The sequence below is a fragment of the Berghia stephanieae genome, chromosome 5 (assembly GCF_034508935.2).
Source record: "Berghia stephanieae isolate SIO BIC M18660-M18661 chromosome 5, UCSD_Bste_1.3, whole genome shotgun sequence".
NCBI classification, from domain to species: domain Eukaryota; kingdom Metazoa; phylum Mollusca; class Gastropoda; order Nudibranchia; family Aeolidiidae; genus Berghia; species Berghia stephanieae.
In genome coordinates, this window is record NC_088364.1 from 26054925 (window position 1) to 26082120 (window position 27196).

A 27196-nucleotide genomic window follows, 5' to 3' on the forward strand; every position below is an offset into this window, starting at 1 on the left:
CATTCATATCATATTATCATATTATTATTATTATTATTATTATTATTATTATATTATTATTATTATATTATTATTATTATTATTATTATTATTATTATTATTATTATTATTATATTATTATTATTATTATTATTATATTATTATTTATTATTATTTATTATTATTACTTCATCTTTTTCTTCTTCTTCTATTATTATTGTTATTATTATTGTTATTATTATTGTTATTATTATTATTATTAAATTATTATTATTATTATTATTAATTATTAATTATTAATTATTGTTATTATTGTTATTATTATTGTTATTGTTATTATTGTTATTATTACAGTTGACTCGCAATCATTTTTTTGAATAATAATATTTAAAATGGCAAAATCACTTTATTCTTAATAGTTTCAAAGGATTCATAAATGAATTGGTGCATCATAAAAAAAGCAAACGCTGTTGATTACAGTTACAATAAATTCAGTACTTGATAAAAGGTGAAGATTCATTAAGTGCATGTGTAGAGGAATCATTTGAAACATTAAAGCATGAACTTTTAAGAATTTTATATTATCACTCGATGCAAAAACGCCTTTCACTTTGAGTTTCTTTGATTTTTGTTAATTACATTTAGTTTTGTCCTTGCATTTATCTCCTAAAAAGTTTACAAACACATTTGACAGCAGGTACTTTAATTTTAAATTTGAGCTATTTTTCACTCACAGATCAGGTGAATCTTCTGGAGTACCATTGCCAGAGTCCAGTGTGAAAAGATACCCAAATGGTGGTGGAATAGCAATCATCATTGACAATAGAGAGTTTGATTCATCGTTCAAAAATCGAAAGGGGTCTGCCGCTGATTCTGATAAATTATACTCCATGTTTAACACTTTAGGTTTTGAGGAAATTCGTTATGAAAGAAACAAGAGTTGTGCAGAAATTGAAAGATTCTTGGAAGAAGGTAGGTTTTCGTTGAGTCTCAATCAATGGTAATTGGTCTTATTTAACAAATCTATATTATTTGGGTCCTTGAAATCAGCAACTTCTCTATTAGGGAAACCAGGCAAATTGAGACAAAATCTCAGGGAGTGGAATTTTCCCCCATTCGGGACAGGCCTTGACTAATCAAGACAAATCACCACCTTGGGACTGCAAAAGTTTGTTAACTTTAAGCTATGTTGACATATCAAAATTCAAGGAAAATGTGTGGGACATAGAAAATGGTGGGTGGTTGGATAGTCATTATCAGTCATGATTTTGAGATTTGTTTTTCCCCGCTTCAAAGCTAGACTCATTCCTTTTAACATTATACTTCCAGTTCTGCTTCATTGATGTGAAACCCATCCTCCATTCTCAACGATGCAGCATCCTCCACAATCTCCCCAGAAATCTGTACTCGCATCACATCAGACTTTGCTTTCATCTCCTTCATCTGCGATCCACCTTCTGGCAACAGGCTCATGACAAGACACCTTGTTCAGGATTTCTCTGGCAAGATTGTCATCATGCTGTGACACTACTTTGTCCCAACTCGTGTCCTTTGTCAGTCTTTTTACAAAACTGCACTCTACTCTCATCAACCTCCCACTGGGTAGTGACTGATCACCTTCCCTAACACTAAAAACCTCTCTTTTTGTGATTTTGTCATCGAATATGAACACTGAATCTCTCTTCCGTTTTTGCTTCGAGCCATGAGTAAACAATTGTAACCCTAACACACGAACATCATTTAAAGAAACTGGGTCTTTTGTCCTGAGGCCATACTTTGCCAAATGAGCCTTAACATTACCCACTTGAACGAATTTCTTGTTGACCCATATGTCATTGATGTAATGATCTGTTGCCTGTCAAATGGTACTGTTAATCCAAGCACTTTCGAAAGTATCTTTGTCATCACTTTTGGAGAAATGTTAAGACCAAATCCTCATGCCCTTATATCTCACAGCTTGAAATCGTTGTAATGAATTCACTATATGCACCTGCAAACAAACTTTTTTCAGATCTAACAAACTAGCACTGTCTTCCATTCTCCACTTACTTTTCTTGCCCTGACATATTGCAGTATCCGTCACTGGATGGCTACTCACATACTCATATTAACCTCACGATAATCCAACACTGGTCTGATTTTCTTTCGTATTAGGCTGCTTTGCTGCTATCACTGGTATAACACCATTCACCTAGCCATGAGCATCAGTTTGATGGGGCACCATCCATCCGTCCTCAGTCCACTTGTCTATTTCTTCCTCCCATTTCATACTGTGCACATGTGTTACTGAGAATTAGTTCTCCATCCTTCCTTTTCCACTTCCCAAAACCAAATCTGGCTGTGAAATCATGTTCTTCAATTTCCAATTGATTTCCATGTCGGTAATTGTTATCATTGGCCATGGCACAGTTACCAACATTAAAACTTGCAGTGTTGTTTCCATCAATGGAGAGACCTCCGAGACAATAAATACAATCCAAGCCCATTATAAGATCAAGGCCACAAACCAAATCAACAACCACCAAACATTGTAATCAAATGTGCTGACCATCTACTTCTACATTTGCATTTACGTCATCTGAACGAGTGATCTGCCCATTTAACGTACAGATCATCCTTTAAGTTTCTCGTGGCACCAATCCGGTCATTAGACTGAACTTTTCTGATATTACTGACTGCTGACAACCAGTATCCAACAATGCCCTTCCAGCCACTCCACCAACTTTAACATCAATGAACACCTCCTTATTGTTTATGATAGAGGAAAATCTAGTGTTAACAATGTCCCTCGCCACCTATTTCTCTGCTTATAATTCCTCTTCATGTGACCGATTTTGCTGCACGCATTACATTTCACAGTTGTAGCTGAATTCTCCCTCCTGTTGTTTGGGCACTGTTTTGCTGTGTAACCAACTCCCTTGCAAAAATACCATGTGAATTTTGAGACTACTGGTTGAATTACCGTACCCACATCTGTAATAGATGTCCGCATTGATAATATCATCCACGCCCAATCAACCAACCCTGGCAATCCCATGTCTTCCACCGCTGCTGCTGCCATCTTCAATTAGGCTGCAACATCAAAAGAGGCTCTGGTTCCCTTTACCTCATAATACCTACTAACCGTTTCAGATTAGCCATGTACACATTGACTGTTTCACTGACTTCTAAAACTGCTTCGGAGCTTGTCGTAGTCCGTGTATTGTTTGTCACCAAACACCTGAAAGAGTTATCCCTTTAACTGTTCATATTATGTTTGTCATCATCCGATAACTGCTTATACACACTGAGGGCTGTCCCTGTTAAGAACAATGGGACAATTGTACTTAGTTCAGTTGCCTTCTGCAATGTTGCAACCAGTTCTAATTTTTCTAGCCACTCACTATTGTCTACTAATATTGGTACTGTCATAACTTCTCATAATGTACAGTGGAACCTCCCGATAACGACATGCCATGGGACCAAGTTTTTATGTCGTTATCCGGAGGTGTCGTTATTTAGAGGTTTCCAAGATGGCGGACAAAGTGGGCGTGGTAAGGCCCACGGGACCAGTTTTTATTAACATTGACAAAACAAACAAAACATTGTAGTGTATTCCTCTTAGAGGGTTCTTGTGGGTGTGTCTGGATGAGACTTTTAGGTGATCTGAACTGAGTACACTGATAGTGTGCTCCTGGAATCTACATCTGTTCCCTATTTAAACCATTCCCCTCTGTCTTACTTTTTCTTATGTCATTTCAATTGTAATTGTAAATCTAGAATGTTTTTTACTATCCAATTTTCTTCCTTTTTACTGGCGCTGATATGACATAGATGTGTCACAAGCGCTGTAAAACCCTTTAAAACAAACAAAAACAGGTAATTCGGACGCTGCGAGTTAGATAAAATTCCTCCTCCTCCTCCTCCCACAAAAACACTACTACTACTACTACTTCTACTACTACTTACTATACTACTACTATTATTATTATTATTATTATTATTACTACTACTACTACTACTACTACTACTACTACTACTACTACTACTACTACTACTACTACTACTACTACTACTACGACTACTACTATCACCACATAATATCACATTTTCCAAGTGGGTGGTTGGATGGGAGCATCACCCTTGAATCATATACCTATGATGTTCGCATGGGTGTACGATCCGATAGTGATGTCGTTTCTTCTTCTCTTTACTAGCCTATCCTGCTTCTTTGGTTTGTGATTGTATTTTTGACAGGGGATATTTTTTTTTCTGTAAATCTTCTGCCTGTTTGTTCTTGGTTATTTATAATTTAGCTTATGATATCTTTAGGTTATGATTTTGATTTACATTTGTACTATTTTTGTTAGATTGCTTATTTTTTTGTTTCAGCGGTCTCTCATATAACCTCAATTGTGTTGGAAGAGACATAAAGCAACAAACAAACAAACATTTTCCAAGATTTTGTGTTTACTTGCTTATACTAACATTTATACCTTGGTTTTTATTAATGCATATCAGCCAAGATTCGTCAAAAAAAGCTGCGTTCTCATTGGTTTCAAAAGCTGCGTTCTCATTGGTTCAAGCAGGAATCGTTTTTATAAACTTCGAGTACTCATACTCTGTATTTTTAGTATCAGATATCTATGAAAACTGCCGAAAATCGCCAAAATTATGTCGTTATTTGGAGGTTTTATCAAAAGTGCGTCATTATTTGGAGGTTGTTTTTACTGATCTTAAATAGAAAAAAAATCGGGACCAGGGGTTAATGTCATTATCAGGAGGTTGTCGCTATTCGGAGGTGTCGTAATCGGGAGGTTCCACTGTATTTAAGACGCACAGCCATCTTGAACAAATAAACAACTATACCTGTTACTGCTGGAAAAGCTTGTAAGATTCAACAACATATAGATGTAAACAAACTAACAATTTATTTCTCCTTCACATCGCCATCAACAGACTCCTCTTTCACTCTCCCTTTGCTCCCCTTCACACTATACCTTTTCTCACCAGTCCATTCACATGAAGCAAAATGTATGTTTTGCATCTATTGCAAGACAAACTGAATTCATTCTATCAACTTAAATGAAAAATGTATGCAATTATCTGCAAAAAGAAATTCATGTTGAATGTAAATTGAATTGCAAAACTTAATATATTTGCAAAGCTTAATTTATGGTTCTGGGAAGTTTATCTCATTATAATCCAACACGGCCATTAAGGTCATCTGAAGACTCTCTTAATCGCCCCAAGAACTAGATTATCCCTGAGTAATATGTCTTTTTCTGTAAGTGGCCCCATCTTGTGGAATGCGATCTTCCCAGATGTAAAACTAATTAGGGATTGTCAGCCTTTCAAAAAACACCTTAAGACAGAACTTTTTTCCAGAGCTTACGATTAGTTTCGCTCACAGAATACGCCTTAAATCTAATTTTAATTATATTTTAATCCAGTTTTGACTTTTAAGTTCAGACTGACAATTTCCACTGTATAACTGAATTATTTTTTGTTTTGTTTTTTAATTTATCAATTCAAATATATTTTGTTGTAATATTCGTGTAAGTATGTGTGTGTATGTTCGTGTATGAATGTAAATGTATCTGTGATTGAGTTTGTGTGCATGTGTATGTGTTTGTTTTCATATGTATTCTCAAAATTGTCAAAGAATGAATGTTTGAATGACAATTAATATTGTAAAGCACCGCTGAGCACTTATGTGGAAGAAGTTCGCCGACTGGGAAATTCACCGCGACCCTCCACCCCCCGAGAAATAATGCCTGGTAAACATTTATCCTTACACCCCTCATGTTGGAATAGTCCATATTCAAAAGACAAAATGTGAATGTACGTATAGCTTCAGTTTGAAGGAAACAAATGAGAAATCTTTAAGAGCACATCAAAATGACATGTTGACTTTTTGACTATAACGGCAACCCTACACTAACGTTCCCCTAGTTTGTACAGTTGAATGTGAAGGCCCTGGTCACAAAATCAATGAGGTATTCACTTTGTGACCATCCATATCCATTTTATTTTCATTATCAGAGTATATTATCATCAGAAAAATATTTCTAAAATATTTAAGACATTTCAAAAGTATAGACTTTCGGGTAAATTCACCGGTACTATTGGGTAAATTCGCCGCACATCACTATTATCATATAATAATTATCCAAAGACGATCTTTTGTGTGCGATAGATGCCGTGCGTAAGCACTGAAATCTAAATAGGTTAAGAAAAGTAAATAATAAATATGTAAGTGGGTATAATAAGCAGAAACCAGTCAACTCGGGTATGGATGGGCAGCAGGCTATGGTCTTGTGACTGGCATTGTAATGTGTCCCCAGGAAGGTACTTTACATACATCATCACACTCGATTTAAGTGCCAATAAATATGTGTTAATATGCAGTATTGGTTAATATAGAGAGATTTGAGGGCAAAAAGAATTTAAGAAATGGAAATTGTTCCTTAAATTCTCTTGTAGGGAGAAAAACTAAGTACAAAATCTTGCAGCGAAGTTACCCGACGTGCAGCGAATGTACCCAACAACAGTGGCAGTTTAAAAAGGAGTCTTGTGAATAAAATACAATATAAATCTATGTTAACAAAAATATAATTAATTGGCCACGTATTGTCAGTGTTTGGGTTGCCCAATTGGCAAATTATCCTCTCACGGCAGGCCAGAAGTGAGACATTGAAAAAAACGGTGAAATTACCGGCTTTTACCCTAAATGACTTAGTATTATTATTATTATTTGACAGATTTTTTTATTTTTGCAAAGACGAACCATCTTGCAATGCAAATTCATGAGGCCAGCATGGCTCAGCGGTACATGGGAATTGGAATACTCCCTGCGCTATGTAGCCTATAGCAATTCACCTCGCCCTAGCTCATTTTGTAACGCTTCACTGCGGCTGATGCCTAAATTATTCCAGTCTTCCCTTGGAATAGACCCTAAAGACAAATTTCCCCTGTGGAATGAATAAAGGGAATTTTGATCATAGTAATAATTATGATTATAATAATAACAATTATATTTTTTAGAAATACTTTTTGTCCCTAAAAATACTTTTTGTCCCTTTTGTCCCAGCATGGATATATATTTTAAACAAACTTTGATTAAAGTTTAAGTAAATCAAATTTTAAGGGAATTGTTTTTCTTGCAATAACCTGCTGAATCTGTGAAATATGCTCTTATTGAAGAAAATGAATGTAATGGTAATTGCTTGAGGTGCTCAAAATTGAAGTTTCATAATTCTATCATTTCTGCTTTGTGTTTAGTTTTGGTTCAGCCCAACTTATTGAGATGGTATGTAGCAAATGTCAGTGATTTTGCAATATTTATTGATGACTGTTTCAGAGAGATGTAAAGATTACAGTGGTATTAAACGTTTTGTGTGCGTCATTCTTTCCTATGGCCAAAAGGGTTATATCTATGGAGCGACAGGGAATAAAGATGACAGAATGGAAATTGATAACATCATCAAGCCTTTCAAGGGAGACAACTGTCGCTCGCTCATATATATCCCAAAGCTATTCATTTTTCAGGTGAGGTTTAATATAATAATATTAATAAGATGAAACAGAATGATAATAATGATGTGGATGGTGGTGGAAAGGGTGATAAAATGATGATGATAATAATAATAATAATTATAATAATAATAATAATAGAATAACAATAATAATAATAGTGATAATAACAATACAGTCCAAGCCTGTTGGGACGACTGGGTTCCCGATGAATCGTCCCAATTAAGCTGGCGGCGACCATGATAGTGAGCAATTTTTCAGATTTACCATAGTCCGCTCTGCTTTTATCCAATCTTGTGGCTTGCAATACAACTTCTGATGAAAGATGTTTTGGTTGCATTTAACTTTTTGTTTTTGTTTTGTTTTGTTCTGTTTTTTGTTTCTTTCGTTTCTTTTTTGTTCTTTTTGTTTGTTTCATTTCTTCTTTGTTTTTTGTTGTGTTTAATTTCTTCTTTGTTTTTTGTTTGTTTCATTTCTTCTTTGTTTGTTTCATTTTTTCTTTGTTTTTTGTTTGTTTCGTTTCTTCTTTGTTTCTTCTTTTTTTTTTTTTCATGTTTAAAGCCATAGTACTCAGAAAGGCTTGTTTGACATCTATTTTGGACTACTTCAGCGGCCATTTGACTGCTAATCTGATTCACAAACCTTGTCAGAGGGTTCAGAGTTCTTTCTTGGACAAATTGTCACAACAGCTTTAATATTTCACGTTTTTCTGATGGAGTCATTGGTGGGGGTGTCTTCTTCTTTACTTTCATACTCTTCCATTTTCTGTGGTTTTTTGGGGTTATTTTGCTCTGAGCATGTTCAATTAATTCTTCATTGGTGAAGGCACCAGAGCACTGTAGTTTGTTGTCGTAATCCACTTGTGAAATCAACTCATCCTCCATCATCTTACTTGAAAGCAGAATGTCGTGAAAAACTTTACTTTTCTCTGCATTTCTTGCGGTGAGTTTTATACCAACTGCCTTCATCATTGTTTAAATCTTGTCATAATCACTTTGCATGTCAGTTATTGCAACAACGTTTATCAGACAGTGACATTTCACCTCTTAATGGAAAACAAATGACACCTTAATCTACCTCTTACAATGAAAGACAAATCTTTCTGCACATTACAATTAATGAATATGCTACTCATAATGGTTGCATAAGTAAGAAAGGGATTAAGAATGCTTTGTCTTCCCATTCCTCTCATTGAACAAACACTCATTACTCATTGCACCATTAGTCATTTTGCCTGCGATTCAAGTATTCTGGCCATTGACCCATGACGATGAATGTGACAATGGCTGTAAATTCGATTGTTCACATCTGTGACGACTATGATGAATGGTTCGACCACATGCAATAGACACTAGCAGGGGATACATGTAAATTCTATTGTTCACACCTCTGTGATGAATGATACGACCACACACCCGGTTGACTGTCCTGCATTTATTAACCATCACTTTAAATGATCGAAGACAACAACAAAAACTCATTCGGATGCAAGAAAAAAAAATGGTCAAGTTTCGAAGTCTGGAGCTGCCAGACTATTTGTTGCAAGTCTGAAATTATACCATAATCAAACCCATCTATTGAAATTTGTGAACACAATTTTTCATGAAAATAAGTTGAAGTATTCCAGTTTTATTATCCATTGAATTCACGTTAGGACCTCATTGGAGGCCAACAATTTTAGATATAAATTGAATGTCATTATTTCTTGAGTATGTATGTGTGGGAAGATGTCTTGTCTTGTTGAAAAACGAATAACAGTTCGAGATAAAGGGAGACAAAGTCTGGAATGAGTTTTTCTTCTTACAATGTTACACATTTAACTTTTATGAGTGAGCTGTTAATGAAATGTAATCTTGTTTTTCCCTACCAACTTATTCAACCAGACACCATCTCTTTTTTTTTTTGGATAAAATCTATTCGGTGAATTCTCTGATTTTGTTTGACAGTAGACGACATTGTTTTGTGAGTTTCTAATAAAAGCTAAGAGCAAGAAGCAAGTTTGGAAACTTTCGTTATCATGATTTTTGAACGACTTTGGCATTACTGGCATAGTTTCTTAACTAATAAAGGATTTTTAATTAAACCTTAACTTGAGGTTTTGTTATTGTTGCTTGTAAATTTTTTATTGTTTCTGATTTCTGCTTTGTATTGAATCAGCATCATACTTTTGTACTCGCACCCTATATTCCACCTTTTTTATCATTCCCTCCACTCCCACTATCCTTCACTTTCTCCCCCCTCCCCCATATCTCCCCAATATCTTCTATCTTTACTTCCATTATCACTCTCTCCTCTTCCTGATCTCACTCTCTCTCTCTCTCTCTCTCTCTCTCTCTCTCTCTCTCTCTCTCTCTCTCTCTCTCTCTCTCTCTCTCTCTTTCTCTCTCTTTCTCTCTTTTGTTATAAGATTATTTGATTCATCTGGTGATACAATAAGGATTGTTGACTTGGGAAACAAGGAATTGTTCAAAAATTATTTAGACGTTTATCATATTACTCTGCATTGGAATGACAATGTTTCATAATTTATCTAATTTTCTTGTCTAATCTATAAGCTGTGATATATGAGAAGCTCTAGCATATCTTATTCAGCAAAAGTTTATCATTTATCATCATCTCTTGGACTAGTGAGTTTACGTCATATTGTTGGCATTTAAAATTGATTTGTGGAATGGACTTATGCCAACTTGTTAGGAGTGATATATCTTTTGACCGAAGCAATAAAATTTGATAATACAATACATTATATTACTCACCAACAATGTAATATGCTATTTTTTAATTAGATTTTAAATGATGGAAGCAATAATATTTGATACTACATTACATTGATTAGATTTGAAATTTGACTATGTCAATGATTTTTATTCCTTTTTGTGCTGCTATATGGTCTTGTGGTATGACACTTTCCTTAGGATCGGAAGGTGCTCTGAGTGGTGTATAGTTGAGTTCTAGGAAAAGGCTCTTTACTCACATTCTCTCACCATAGCCTGGTGTCTGGGTGGGGATCCTGACCTCCCATAGCGGGCAGGGAGGTACATACTGTGCCTTCTATCCCCTTATATCTGTTATCCAACATGCTTTCTGTCTTTGTCTCGGAATGAGATTACTTGGTTTTGTCCTGGCACTGGCCGGAATCCTAGCTGGGAGGGAAGCAGTCAAATACATAGTTATTGTTTTGGGAGATGATATTTTTTTCCTTGTAAATCATCTCTCTGTTATGTATTATTATTTTTATTTTGAATGTATAATGTAAGCATTTGAGTGTGTTCCTCTTTGTTGGATTTTGTGCTTGTGTCTGGATGAGACTTGTAGGTGATTTCAAACTAAGTACATTGGTGGTTTGCTCTTGGAATCTACATCTGATCCCTATTTGTTCTCAATTCCCCTTTGTCTTACTTTTTCTTGGGTGCTTTAATTGTAATTCTAGAACTTTTTACTATCCCATTTTCTTCCTTTTTACTGGCGCTGATATAACCTAAATGTGTTGCAAGCGCCGTAAAACCCTTAAAAACAAAAACAATAGCCTGGTGTAAAATGAGTACCCAGCTGTTAACAGCCTTTCTCTGTCAGAAAATATTGTAATATAGTCTAATAGGCTTCATGTATCTTTCTACATGTTACGTGTTGCTGTGATCCTTTGTAAAGCACTTTGAGCATGTTTAGTGGATATTGCGCTATATAAAACGAGTTTTTTTGTTTTGTTTTTGTGACAAATTGCCATTATCATCCATATACATCGAATTTTTAAGAAATTATTTTATCAAAATTCTTTTGTTTTCTCTCTCTTCTCAGTGACAAAATATATTATTCAAATGAACTGTTTTTTTACTCCCTAGACCTGCCCTCCGATGTCTAAATTACAAAAGGATGGGGCCACTTATCAGGCTGAAGCTGAAGAAGCAGTAGATGATGGTCAGGTGATTCCTTTTGAGTCAGATGTTCTCTTGGTGCAATCCTGTATCCCTGGTACGACATGTTTAGAATAATGACTTATGGAGAAAATAATCCCTTTAAATAATAATTCAGCAATATCATGGCCTCATATCTCCCAGAAGGAATCTAGATAATCCATCAAATTAACAAAAGTTTTCAACCAGAATCAGGGGTCCCAATAGCTCAGTTGATAAAGCACTTGCTTCACATGAAAAGGGAAAGGGACCAAACTTAGGTGAAGTCAAAATTCTTTTTTTCTAACCCCCTCTCCATCCTACCCAATAGTGATTAAGTAGCTGGGTCTGTTAGATTACTTTGCAATAGACTAACTTCCTATCTAAAAGTTAGCGAGCAATTGCTAGTCCATTGAGTGCTGTTGAAATGGGATTTAAAATGGCTCCATAGGTCTTATGGCTCTGAACGACCACAGTTAGTTATTTTCAAAACAGAATCAATCATTTTGTCTTGAGTGATAGGAACCATTAATTCTGTCCAGGGGAAAAAAAATTAGTTTGCCTCAGTTACATAGAAATTACTTATCTAAGGAGGTAATCATGACTCTTTAGTTGAATAGGATGTCGTCATTAGTCGCATAATTCTTTAATAGATAAAAGTTCATAAGCCCCCTCATACTATTCAGGCTCTTTCCCCTTCATGTTTGAAATAGAGCATAAATTTCATTTTCATTAATTTTCATTCCTAGCAATCATTATAGGAATTCACTTTGAATCATTCTCTTTAATCATTTCCACTTCTTGTCGTTTAGTTTGTATATTTTTTTAAACTGTCCAATCGACCTCTTCCTTGGAAGCCCCTTTTTGACTCATGCTACTCCCACTAATATGAAATAGATAGAACATGAGCTATACTTTAAATACCGATGACATAGTATGCAAAAAGGAAAATCTAGCTCATGGGCATTGGCAGTGTCGAGAATGACGAGGAGAGTATTTCATTTTCAGTAACACTGTAATCTCAATCATTTAAGTTAGACAAAGTAGATGTGAATACAACAGGACTAAATTTAGTGTAGTTCCCAACAAAATCGCATTATTTATGCTAGAAAATAAAAGTCTCTTTGCTTAATGTGTATATATTCAATGAGATTTTGGGTATCTCATAACAAACGATATTTGCTTTCCCCGATCCTCACTCTTACCTCCACCTCCCACACCATGTACATTACATTGGTAAGAATTTTTTATGTTTTGGAATTGGAAAAGATTGGGGGAGGAATGTTCGTTATGTTGTTTTTAAAAAAATTCAGTCTTGTGTACTTTTTTTTTTGCACAAAGTAATTACCAGTTATCCTGTGTGTGTGGGCTCTTCATACACAATGTGTTCTTTACATGTTTTAAAATTTTTTACCTTGAACTATTTATTTATCAACCTGCTACATCAGTTTCATTCATGGGTGCCATTTTTCTGGGGTACAGGTTTTCCGGTACTCCGAGTCTTGTCCCACCTCTTCATAACGGGTCTGGGGTGAACGACCAATTGCACTGCAATTTTTTCACAGTAAGCTTTTTTACAAACAAGAACTCCATAATTCTCAACTGCTTGTACTGCAATGGATTAAACCTCCTCTGATTTGAGGATAAAGAGGCGGGGCACTCGTGTTATTCAAAGTTCAGACCTGCCAGACATCATGGAATTTCCGGGATTGTCCCGGATTCAACCCAAAATCCTGGCATCCCGGAATTGGTCAGATTCAGCGTGGGTGCGCAACTGGATGCGCGGGTTGACGGAGGCAGGAAAACAATAACAAACCCACATGGTTGTCATTACCTCCACCATCTTCATTACAGGCCACAGTGGTTTACCAGCGGATCACTTAGTTGAGATGCTAGGTCAAGAGGTCACTAATCTCCTTCTCTTTACCTGCGCTCTGGTATGGCACGTGCCTGCAGTCAGTGAAGCGAGTAGTCTAATTGGTCTGATAAATAATGGCATAGCCAAGCGCCAATTATATTAAATGTAAACCTATACCACTCATGTTAAAGATTGAAATCCCCCTCACACGGTGGACTAAATGTCATAGATATCATCAGTATATTTCTTTCTCAGGAAGACAGCAAAGTAGACTCACATTTTCACTACATTTATCATTTAAATCAAATGTTTCTGGAATCCCTACAACAACAATCAGACGTTGCAGTTTATTATTATTCAAGCTAGTACATAGTACAAACCGTCTACTTTCTGTTGCACTAATGTTAATTCAGTTCAACAAATATGTAACAAGTGTAGGGGTGGGGTATCAAATTTCACTGGGAATATCTAGCAGTCTATGAGATGTCTAGGCTATCGTGGGTGATGAATTTGGACCAGTTACACAATGTAAACAATGTCGTAATCATTTCCTGGACTCCCCACTGACCATGGAACACTTTACTACACCAATTCTACAGTTTTATCATTAAAAGTTCCCACGAATATGGTAAAGGAGTGAAGAAGTCATACTTATTGTAGTACAGGAACGTGTATATATATATATATATATATAATATATATATATATATATATATATATATTGTTTTGGTTTGAGGACAAGGGTACCAGAAATGGAATATTCACATTATCAATGCTGATGGAAAGATGTATTGAAGTAAATAAAGATCTGTATATGTGTTTCATCGACTATTCAAAAGCCTTTGATAAAGTACAACAAGAAAAACTATTCAAAATTCTATCATCCTTGGACATTGATGGTAAAGATTTAAGAATATTACGGAATTTGTACTGGGAACAAGAAGCAGCAATGCGTGTTGACAACGAACTAAGCAGTTTTACACCTATTAGAAGAGGAGTTAGGCAGGGGTGTGTTTTGTCTCCAGATTTATTCAACCTCTATAGTGAAATGATATTAAGAGATATCGAACATAAGAAGGGGGTGTGTATTGGAGGAAAGAATGTAACAAATCTGAGGTATGCAGATGATACGGTTCTACTGGCAGAATCTGAACATGAACTACAAGAATTACTGGATGTTGTAGTCAGGAGTAGTGAAAATATGGGACTGGAACTGAATATATCTAAAACAGAATGTATGACGGTATCTAAAAATAATAACCCACCAGCCTGTGTAATAACAAGCAGAGGACAAACAATACAACAAGTTGAATGTTTCAAATATTTAGGCTTCAATGTAACATCCAATGGAAAATCAGATTGTGAAATAAAGAAAAGAATAGGTATGGCGAAGAATGCATTCAACCAGCTGCATACAATTATGAAAAACAGGAATATTAGCATGAAAACAAAAATCAAAGTCCTGGATTGCTATGTACTGTCTGTGCTGCTATATGGTTGTGAGAGCTGGACCATAAACAAGACCATGGTTAAAAGACTGGAGGCAGTGGAAATGTGGTTTTACAGAAGAATGATGAGGTGTCATGGATGGAAAGGAAAAGAAATGAAGAAATTTTAGAAATGGCAAACAGAAAAAGATCACTGATAACAAAAATCATCAAACGCCAAATGGAATTTTTAGGACACATTATCCGCCACCCTGGTTTGGAAATACTCGCCTTGACTGGAAAGATGAATGGAAAAAGAATAAGAGGAAGACAAAGAATAACGTATTTGAAAGGGATAAGAACTTGGACAGATGAAGCTGAGAAAGGTGGCGCTGCTTTAATAGAATTGGCAAGAGATAGATCAGCTTGGTGGAAGATGACCTCCGACGTCTGCTTCAGATATGGAACTACATGAGATGAGATATATATATATATATATATATATATATATATATATATATATATATATATATATATATATATATATATATATATACATACATAAACACACACACACTCTCTCTCTCTCTCTCTCTCCTCTCTCTCTCTCTCTCTCTCTCTCTCTCTCTCTCCTCTCTCTCTCTCTCTCTCTCTCTCTCTCTGCAAGTAGCCCTACAATAAGAGTTCTTAAAGACACATCTGTTACTGATTTAAGAAATATGAAATGAATGGGTTTGTTTCATTCATGTCTCTGTTGATTGGTGTGGGATGGTTTTATTCACCAGCTGCACTACTTGTACATTGTGACTATTGAGAATAATGTATGAATTCTGATAATTCCTAGGAGGTGCCACTATTATTTTCTCTATCTTGGCTATGTTTGAGTACTCCCCCCCCACTTCTTATTTTCCCCAGTCAAACTTGCCTTTGTGGAATACTATCTGTACTAACTGTTGATGTTATATCGTTGTTGTCAGTGATATGGTAGTGTGAATGTGATGCATTTCTCTTAGACTGTTGTTTACGTTTGTATGTGTGTATATGCAGGATGTAGGTGTGTATGTATGCATGTGTGTGTATGTATGTGTGTGTGTGTGAGAGAGAGAGAGAGAGAGAGAGAAAGAAAGAAAGAAAGAGAGAGAGAGAGAGGAATGCCCTTTTCTGCCATATTCATTGCTTGTATTATCAACTACGCCACTGTGAGGGAGACCATTACGGGAAACTGGCTGAGTAAGATCAAAGAGAGAGGGAATGGGGATACCCCTCTCATGCGCATAATGGACGGTGCCCCCGTTTCGAGCCGAAATAAATCCCGGCAACCCTTGTACGCAGAATCCCTGACTACGGACAGAGCTGCACATACGAGATGGAAGTCGGTTTGGACGAATTCAATCCCTCGTGGGGCGGGGACCTACACTCCTCTAAGCTTGGTGAGAAGTTGCCAGGCTTTGATACCAGTAAGAGGAGACACTGGGTAGCTGCGAATCGGCTTCGGTCGAGGAGCTGCCTAACGGCAAGTGCGTTACATCGGTGGGGTCTAACTTCCTGTCCAATATGTCCACGCTGTGGACAAGAACCCGAGACGGCAGAGCATCTAGTCGAAAGGTGTGTTGTGACGATGCTACCAGGCTGGTTCACGACAGTGCACGAATGCGGACCGGACTTTGCTGATTGGGTCGATCGTCATAACAATAGTGTGAACCATAAGAAGCTGCTGCCACTGTGATGGTGTTGTTGATGGTGTAATGATGATGGTTTTGTTTCTATTTGGAATAGTGAAGTAAAACCTACACACACAATATATTGCTTTATATGTTCTTTAGGGATGTGTTAAATTGTTTAATCCACTTATCTCCATATCTTTAAATACAATACAAAATACAAATGAAGAGAACATACCTTATGTCCAGCCCATTACATTTATGACCATTAAAAACGTAGTTAAAATGTGTTGAATCAGAAAACGAATGTTTTACTGTATGTAATAATATTAAGACTGGACAAAGCATTAATTAGTTTCGGAATCCAACGTCTGATTTTAAAGATTTGAATTTTTTATTGTCCGCACAACAACAAAAATATTTTAAAATAGTAGGGATTTTAAATTGCTTATAAAACCTATAAGAATAATCACGATAAAACGAAAAAAGAACCGACATAACTTGTGAAAGTAGTACTGTCTGTTCCATAAGTTAATATTATTGTAATGTAAGTGGTCATCTAGATATGGTGTTTTATTACATCACGAAAATGCAATACTTTGCGTCTTAACCCTCAAAAAGGGGAATCCCCGTCCAGGTAGCCAATTTTACAGCATACAGCTGCTGTTGTCAGTCACTTGCTGGGTTCCAGCAGTATAACTAAGTGATCCGATTTTATGAAGAAATAAACAGCAGTGAGGCACGTAATAGTGAATCTAGTTTTTGTTTTGAACATTTCTATTATTATTCTTTGTAGATGGACCCATATTAAAAGAAACTGTACAAACAAAAAAGGCATGACCAGTCACTAACAATGCAGTGTAGTGTGTAGACAGTAACACAGTACGGTGAACATGACTGACACTCTGTGGGGTCGCAATGTCGGAACCCATGAGTCGTTCGCAACTCTGCCTCACGTATTCATTTAATCAGTCAATTTAATTTTTATTAAGCTTGCGTAAAACATACAAATAAAAAAGACATGACCAGTCACTAACAATGTAGTGTAGTGTGTAGACAGTAACACGGTACGGTGAACATGAATGACACTGGGATCGGAATGTCGGAACCCAGTAGTCGTTCGCAACTCAGCCTCGCATACTCATTTAATCAGTCAATTTAATTTTCATTTAGCTTGCCTATTCTTCAAGTTTATGTTATATTCACCTTTTCTATTGAAAAAGGGTAATCCAAACAGACCATAAAAACGATTATATAATAAGCCGACTTCAACTTCCATCACTTACGACACGAACTTTTTTTGGGTGTTTTTTAACAAAATCGTTTGACTCAAACTAAAGCTTCGGCATTGGATAAGGAGCGAGGTCCCTGCTGCAATCTTGCTTAGTTTATACAGAGACCGAGTTGCCACCTTGGCTGTTCTTGATAAATAGTAGTAAATAGCACAACCTTGTGCAATATGAGAGAGAGATTTTGAAAAAAAAAACAAAAAAAAACGAATATCTCTCTCTCTCTCTCTCTCTCTCTCTCTCCTCTCTCTTCTCTCTCTCTCTCTCTCCTCTTCTCTCTCTCTCTCTTCTCTCTCTCTCTCCCTCCTCTCCTCTCTCTCTCTTTCCTCTCTTCCTCTCTCTCTTCTCTCTTCCCCCTTTCCTTTCCATTTCTCTCTCTCCACTCTCTCATCTCTCTCCCTCTCACTTCTCTCTCTCTCTCTCTCTCTCTCTTCTCTCTCTCTCTCTCTCTCTCTCTCTCTCTCTCTCTCTCTCTCTCTCTCCCTCTCTCTCTCTCCCCTCTCTCTCTCTCTCTCTCATCTGTCACACTGTTTGACAATCTTCTTCACCTGGCTCACTTGTACTTGTAATATCGGGTGTAAGGTAAAATTTTGAACAATTATTATTATTATTATTATTATAATTATTTATAAAGTGCAGAAACTTTGCAAGTAAACGGAAAAAATAGAGATTAATTCTATTCGAACAGTGGAACACAAAGGCAGAATTTGCGAACAACCGGTCCAGACATAAGTGTCATGGCCTTATTTATAAAATGCAGAAACTTTGCAAATAAACGGATAAAATAGAGATTAATTCGATTCGAAAAGTGGAACACAAAAGCAGAATTTGCGAATGCCCAGTCCAGACATAAGCGTCATGGTCTTATTTATAAAGTGCAGAAATTTTGCAAATAAACGGATAGACTAGATATTAATTCGATTCGAAAAGTGGAACACAAAAGCAGAATTTGCGAATACCCGGTCCAGGCATAAGCGTCATGGTCTTGATTAAATGAAACAATGCAATTTTAAAAAATATGGTCATTGAGTAATTAAGCTAAATATGCGGAGTTCAAATAGATAACTTGATCTGTGAAATTTGTGATAATTAGCTGTTTTTATTCTCCATCATTTAGATTATGTGATTAAGTTTATAATTGAAATACAAACTTTATCTCACTAATCAATGTTTTGCAATAAATTAGGGGAGTGTGAGTGAACCTGAGCAAAGAAAATTATTTGAGAGAGTGATATTTATCATGCTTTTCAGTTTGTAGTTGAATTCTAGAATGGATTCTTTATAGTTCTCATTGATTGTATGTCAGTATGTCAGTCTTTAGGACACCGATTACCCGGCCACAATTTACAATGTGACGGTCACAAGCCCATTAAACGCAGAGTGGGGTATTGTTGTTTGCAAGTAATGCTATGGTTTTAATAGGATATCTGTCTCCTATTAAAATAGAAATTCATTTCTTCTTCGGATTTTGGGATATTTAATTTTCATGGATTGTGATCGTGATTTTCAAGACTATTAATGTAAGTAAATGCCCAAATAGATATTTTTATTCATTTATTCATTTTATTTTTTTTTAGTTTTGTTTTGTTTTGAAGCATTTATTATAAGAAATATTGTACATATACACCAAAGACTATATATCCTTTCAACTACTTATTATATAATAATAATAATAATAATAATAATAATAATAATAATAATAATAATAGTAATAATGATATAAGTAATAATAATAGTAATAATGATAAGTGCATTGAGTAAATCCCAATCATGTTGCCCAAATAAACTGGCGCTAGAATCCCGACTACTGTCTAAATGAATGTTGTTTGTACGATACATACTAACTACACGTTCAATATCGGGGGCAGAAAATTGGTTTTATTAAATTAAAACAGTAGTCCCACATTGTTCTTTGATGTTATTTGTGGTTGCATTTGCTTTGAAACTTACACATTGTATTGTGTTACATTGTTTACAAAATATTTCTGGTACTCGTATGCATGTGTAGTCAACGGACCACCGGTCAATCGTGTTCTTTATTATTTTATTATTGATTTTGGCTTGGCATCTTACAAATGTGAATTTGACAGGTTGTTATGGATGGTAATTATGACATTAAGTGATATTTAAACATTTTTACGGCGTTTTAAATGTCTTTCTTGCATTCATTGCCGAGCACCTCCACTTTTCTGTTACTATTTTAACGATCAGCTGATTTTCTCTTGCCTCCCCTTTAATTTCACTGACTTTTTTCAGAACGAGGCGTGGGAGTGACTAATTGAGATGATAGTCCCGGATTATCAATATCGGGGGAAAATAATATTTATTATTAAAAATGCGAATTTTTAAAATTTACGAATGTACGAGTGATTTCCATATCGTACCATTTATATAACGCACATCACCAACATTGACACACATTGTTCGCCTACGCCAAGGCAAGACATGACGAGTCCATTTATGCCAGGGGATGATAGGATGTCTGTGACATCACCTGGTTGTTATGATAAAGTAAAGACATTTTTTTTAGACAACAAATGTTTTTGTCCTACACTATTCGTTTTTTAAATAACATTTGAAATAAATTATGGAAAATATTTAGGAATTCAGTAATTGTCTCATGGTATCCTATACCACCCTCTCTCAATAAAAGGACTCGCCCCATTTCTAAGAATTGGGCTTATACTTTTATGGGCATATTATTATTATTTTGTACTTTGCAGTCTCTTCTGAAATTTCTCCCTACATTATTTTAACTGAAATTATTTCATTCTTCAAAATGACATAGATAATCTGATCAAAACTGCAGATGACTTTGTTGAAAAAGCCGAAAAGTCATCCTCAACAATGTAACATGATCTTTTGGTCAGGAGCAATGCACTTAGGGGAGGCTGAAAATGTAGAAATGAGGATGTTCTTGCTTCAGAAATAGCAAGGAAAGAAAAATAGTTAGTCTAGAAGCCTAGTCTGCCATTGTATATAGAATCTAAAAACTGATTTTGTAAATAGTGTTTGTATGTGTATAATGTAGTGAAGGTAGGTCCAATATATTTCTTGATATGAGTAACCAAAATTGTTGAGCTACTTGGCATAGTCAGTCTCAAGCCATGATGTCCTGAATTGTTCTTGCTTTGGAATTTCCCCAAATGGTAAGATTGATAGTATTATAAGTAAATGTCTGGAAATGTATTACTTTGTGTCATTTTGAAATGTCCGATCGCGATAAATTGAGGTAGGATTTTTGCTTGGGCTGGTTGGATTTTTAATGTCTCTGATACATTGACACCCTGTATTATCTCAAGATTTTTAAAATTTGGCATGATAATGGTATGACTATGTAATCTTGTGGTATGAGACTTGTCTTTGGACTGGAAGTTCCAGGGTTTGGGTCTGGCTCTGAAAGACTTTTTACTCACATTATTTAACTGTACTCGGGTGTAAAATGAGTACCTGGCAGTTAATGGCCTTGTCTCTTTCTGAAAAATTGTAATGTCGCCTAACAGGCATCATGTCTCATCCTACATGATAAGTGTTGCTGTTAGCTAAGGACTCCTTTTTAAGCATTTTGAGCACTTATAGTGGATATTGGGCTATTTTAAGTATCATTGCCAAAAACATCAGTAACAGCTATGGTTCTCACCCATTCCATTCAGTCCTAGTCCCTTCTTCTGTAACATTCTGACTACACCATTTGTCTTCATTTATTTTTGTTTATGCCAAATAGGATCTAAAGTTCATTAAACTTGATAGAGTAATAAATAGTATGTGACCCGCTGTCTCAAAGTGATATTATTATGTCAGGGTGAACCGGGGCTGTCAATTGAATGTACCCACATAAATATGAAAATTGGGGTTTAGGTTAATTTCTATCCATTATGGTGGCAAATAAATACCTAATTTCTTAGATTGCAAAAACTTCACAGTCATATCTCATCATCTTACTTCTAAATTCATTTTTCGGGATCTGAATAATCTAGACTTAATACCATTTAGAGATTTTGGGTCACATATTTAATGTCAACACCCAAGGTTCATTGACTGTAGGCATTTTTTTCAAGAAGCTTGTGATGCCTTTAAAATTATTTTTTTTTTTAAATCACAACTTTGCTGTATTGATGCCATTTGCACATAATTATTTTTAATCGGAAGTGTGAATTTCACATAATACCACACTGAGTAGCTATGGGGGGGGGGGGGGGGGGGGGGGGGAGTACCTTGAGAAAAACTAGTGTCCTATCCAAAGAGTGGTAAGCAATTGCTATCATAAGTTTAATGCTCTGAAGGACTACTACATTAACTCCTTTTGGTTTCCAAATGTATCTATGACCCTCTAAAAAACTTTCTTCACAGTGTGGCTAGAAAGCAGAAATTAGTACAGATTGATGTGGAATAAACTGCCACAGTGCATTAACAAAAACTGGACACATTCAATGCTCAATTACACTAAAACCTGCAAAGAACTGCTGTAAACTGCCAGCTGCACACCTTTTGCATCAATTTCATGTTACAATTGTGTTTTCAATTTGCTTAGTGAACTATGGACCATGCCAGTTGCTTCATTTTTGTTAAAGTGAAAGTCGTTTTATTTATGCTTTTGTATTTTTGGTTACGGTATGTAAAACTAAATACTTAGTAAATTCAATGTCAGAATGGTATTATGATTATCACTGTTATTTTCATGGTTTTTATGTTACATATTGTTGGGTATCATCATCATCATAATTGCCTTTTTCACCCAGGGTCAGGGTATAGGCCACAGACAAACAGTTTCCATCCTTCTCTATCCTGAGCTAACTTTTTTTTTATCTCGTTCCGTGTATAATACGACTATTTTTTTTTTTTTAATGACTATTTTGTGGCTTAACTAGAAAGTATCAATCAAAAATACCTGGCTCAAATTTTGATTACTTTTTGCTGGTATACTCTATATTTCATGCTTATGTTTTTGTTTACTTTGCTTAAAATTCAAAGTTAAACTTATGTCGTTATTTGTTTGTATACAATCTTTTAATTTCAATTTTGAAGTATGATATAAATTTTAAAATATTCAGACCATTCCTTTCCTTTAGTGTTGTTTGGTTTATCAAATTTTCAATTTTATATTTGCCTCTTGTAATATTGATTTTAGGTGTTTTTATTACTTGAAGGTTAAGTATTTCATATTTCAGTTTGAGCTAACAATATTTGTTTATAATTTTTTATTGATTAAATTGCGAAGGTAAAACTTAGCTGGGTGGTCTCTTATATAGTTGAAAACATATCTTAAGTTGACCACTTATAATAATAATAATAATAATAATAATAATAATAATAATACTTTATTGTCCAAATAGGCAATTATTGTTAGGTTACAGCTCTTGTAATAGGCGAAAAAAGGAATTAAAATAGTGGTAATAATGATGATGATAATACTGATAGTAATTATTATAATAATAATAAAATAATAATAATAGTAATAATAATTATAATTATCATAATAATAATCATCAATAAAGTAATATATAATAATAATAATAATAATAATAATAATAATAATAATATCACATTTTAAAAACAAATCACCTCTCTGGATATCAAATTTTAACATGGGAACAAACAGTAATGTGACATTCCCAGTCGTCTAGAAGAAAGATTCCACTGCTTGGACCCATATTAACCCTGAGGTTAAGTCTGTATGAGTGAGTGCTAAGCTGCTGGAGGCTTTGGACTATGAAAGTGTGCAACAAAAATAAATATAACAGCTTATAAAAGGAACAAGATATACATTCTACTGAATTTTTAAAGTCCAAAACCCTGTTGTATTCATTTTTGTTCGATTTTTTTTGTTTGTTTAAAGTCTGTATAAAACTAAGATAAATGACAAGATTTTTCCAAATGTTATAAGGTAAAAAATAACTTGTGGTACTGGAATTGTACCATATAGATGACAACCAAAAAAATTTTTAAAAAGAGAATTGGGTGCTAATGTCATTTAAAAAAATAAAATGTTATTAATTTCCACGGTGTTGTTTTAGATAGGCGGTGTCACTGTCACACAGTTGGGAACAGCTATTGCTGTGGAGAAAGTTTAATGCCTGTCTGGGCTGGACAGGTTAGGTCTTTTGACCTGCCATGGTGGGGACAAGAGGTCCATCTTGTTGTGTTTTCTATCTCCCTATATCTGTTTTCCAACAGGCCTTCTGTCTTTGTCTAGGAATGAGAATACTTGGGATTGTCCTGGCCCTGGCTGGATACCCTAGCTGGGAGAGAAACAGTCAAATGTATAGATAGCGTTTTGGTAGAACATTTTTGTCTTGTAAATCATCTCGCTGTTATGCACTGCATTATGTCATGTTTGAACCAATTCCCCTTTGGTGCACGTTTTCTTGGATGCTTTAATTGTAATTCTGGAACTTTTCACTATCCCATTTTCTTCCTTTTTACTGACGCTGATGTGACTTTGGTGGTGCAAGCACCGTGAAACTTTTAAATACAAAGTCTTTTTCATTTCCATTAATATTCTATTTGAACATGAGTTTTGGGATTCTACAACACTATTTTTACTTATAAACATTTTGATTTTAATTTGGGCCTTACTTTTTGGAAAGCCATGAGTTTCAATTCTAATTTGGCGTGTGATCCCACTGTAAATTTTATTTTATTCACAGGTGATCTTGTGTGGTCCAAACAAGGAATGGAAAATACACCGTCCTGGTTCATTGACATCTTGACACAAAGTATTAGCGAGGGCAATCATGATATTTTATCTGCTTTGACTGTGGTGATCAGGAAGCTTGCTGAAAAGATTTACAGGGACAACATTCAGGCTGATCTACCCTATATTTCATCAATGCTAAGGAACGATTTATTCTTTAAAAATTGAGTGTTCTAGCTCAACAAACAACCAAATGGATTGTTACTGAATACAGGTTGACTGTTTTTGTGTTGAGTGAGGGTCTTAACCTCCCATAGTGGACAGGGGGGGTACATACTGAGTCTTCTATCCCCTTATATCTGTTTTCCAACGTGCTTTCTGTCTTTGTCTTGGAATGAGTTTACTTGGTTTTGTCCTAGCTGCGAGGGAAACAGTCAATGCATAGTTATTGTTTTGGGAGATGATATTTTTTTCCCTTGTAAATCATCCCTCTGTTATGTATTATTATATTTGTTATTTTGAATGCATAATGTAAGCATTTGAGTGTATTCTTCTTTGTTGGATTTTGTGCTTGTGTCCGGATGAGACTTATACTTATAGGTGATCTCAAACCTACATTGGTGGTATGCTCTTGGAATCTACATCTGATCCCTAATTGGTTCCCCTGGGTGGGGTTCCTGACCTCCCATAGTGGGCAGGGAGGTACATACTGTGTCTTCTATCCCCTTATATCTGTTTTCCAACATGCTCTCTGTCTTTGTCTTGGAATGAGATTACTTAGTTTTCCCTTGGCCCTAGTCCTAGCTGGGAGGGAAACAGTCAACTGCATAGTTATTGTTTTGGGAGATGATATTATTTTCCTTGTAAATCATCTCTCTGTTATGCACTGTATTATGTTTTGTATACTTATTTTATTGATTTGTAAACATTTGAGTGTATTCCTCTCAGTGGGGAGCTGTGCTTGTGTCAGGATGAGACTTGTAGCTGATCTCAAACTAAGAACTTTGATAGTGTGCTCTTTGAATCTACATGTTTCCTATTTGAACCAGTTCCCCTTTGTCTTCCCGTTTCTTGGGTGCTTTAATTGTAATTCTAGAACTTTTTGCTATCCCATTTTCTTCCTTTTTACTGGCATTGATATAACCTAAATGTGTTGCAAGCGCCGTAAAAACCTTAAAAAACAACAACAAAAAACTATTTGTTCCCAGTTCCCCTATGTCTTACTTTTTCTTAGGTACTTTAATTGTAATTCTAGAACTTTTTACTATTCCATTTTCTTCCTTCTAAATGTGTTGCAAGTGCCGTCAAACACTTAAAAACAAAACAAAGAAAACTTTTTGTGACAGAGGACAGCTGTTCAAAAGTCTTTAGTGGTGGGACACAACTTGTCATCAGTGATTTATATGGCTACTGGTAGGATCCCATTCTCCCACCCCCATTCCCCATATCTGTTATTTGTATTAGGTTGTTCGATTTAAATTTCTGAACAATGAAAGACATACTGGCACATCATATATATATATAACAAATGAAAATTCAGGATATCAGCTTCAGATTTATTCTTTTTAAAAAAAAAAGTCCCCATTCACGTCTACGCACATTTGCCAAGTTGTCACATCCATTTGGTAGAGAAATCAGAGGACTTTGCTCATGGTTTCCTCTGAGATGTTTTTTAAATCATGCAAATAAAAGAAATGTCACTTGGAGCAAGATTGGGACTATAAGGGTTCTGTGGTAAAACTTTCAAGTGTGTTCTGGGTTTTTACACTTGTGTGTGGGCATGCGTTGTCGTGTTGAAGAATGGACACATTGTAAGGCCTATTCTTTTATTTGTATATATGTGCATTAACATTTTTCAATGTCTATACTAATCTGAAGTGATTTTAGACAACTTTTGGTGAAAATACTGTGTGAGCCAGAGATACCAAAACTCCGGTTTCACAGTTTCAAAAATCCGATCTTGAGCAAAACTTACTGGGTTATAGGCAACTTCCGTCAAATTCCTTATTCCAATAATTTACAGCCCTTCCTGTCCAGAGTAAAGGGCTAAAAGGTCATTTTATCACGTGGTGAGCGAATTTCGGGCCAAAAACAAAAACATCAACTATCGGTACACAGAAAGGCTAATGGTAAACAACTCAGTGGAAAATCATTAGCCTACGCCAATGGATAAAAAAGTAACTCCGATTATAAATGTGTATACTTTATTTTGATCTTTTGATCGCAAGTATAATAATAATATCTTCAATTTTATTTTACTTAAGTTTTTAAAAGATATTTTTTTCTTTATAATCCATTGATTAATCATATACCTAATTATTTATTTTTATTGCTCATGCTTTTTTATTTGAACAATTAATTTTAACAAAATAAAATAATCTTAATATTCAGTTCATGAGTAACTGCTTGAATGATTATTAAATGAAATTAAATAGTAATTTTTTGCTTTGGTGTATTCGAACATTCTGCACACCCCCCCCCCCCCCCTCGACAATCAACACGTCTGGGTGGAGTCTCTTGACCTCCCATGGGCAGGGGGTCACTTGCTGTGCATTCAATCCCCCTATATTTTGTCCAACTTGCTTTCCTGGGTGGGGTTCCTGACCTCCCATAGTGGGCAGGGAGGTACTTACAATGTCTTTTATCTCCCTATATCCGTTTTCCGTCTTTGTCTTCTGTTCTTTGACGTTACAAATTTTATTTTTACTAATATTTAAAAAAAAAAAAATATTAGCACTTATAGAGCAAAATCGTACTGTCGGAAATCCAACAATAGTCGGAAGATTTACAGGCCTGTTTTAGGTGATCTCAAAGTACTTTGATGTGCTCTTGGAATCTACATCTGTTTCCTCCATTGTGGCTTTTGCTCTTGAGCACGTTGCCGGTCATCTGTCTCCACGAATCACGATCCTCTGCAGTTGCAGTGCTCATGAAATCTGTTTC

At 35.4% G+C, this 27196-nt stretch overlaps 1 protein-coding gene across 5 annotated transcripts in view; it reads left to right on the forward strand.

Moving 5' to 3' along the window:
* Window positions 1–26643, forward strand: part of LOC144972668 (caspase-3-like) — a 39305-nt gene extending 12662 nt beyond the window's left edge. For all 5 annotated transcript variants that reach the window (XM_078914152.1, XM_078914153.1, XM_078914156.1 and 2 more), the window contains 4 exons: window positions 716–951; window positions 7322–7509; window positions 11334–11463; window positions 24267–26643. In XM_078914152.1, coding sequence (XP_078770278.1) covers window positions 716–951; window positions 7322–7509; window positions 11334–11463; window positions 24267–24481 — 769 coding nt within the window. In that variant the 3' untranslated portion in view covers window positions 24482–26643. The remainder of the gene's footprint in view (window positions 1–715; window positions 952–7321; window positions 7510–11333; window positions 11464–24266) is intronic.
* The last annotated feature ends 553 nt before the right edge of the window (window positions 26644–27196 follow it).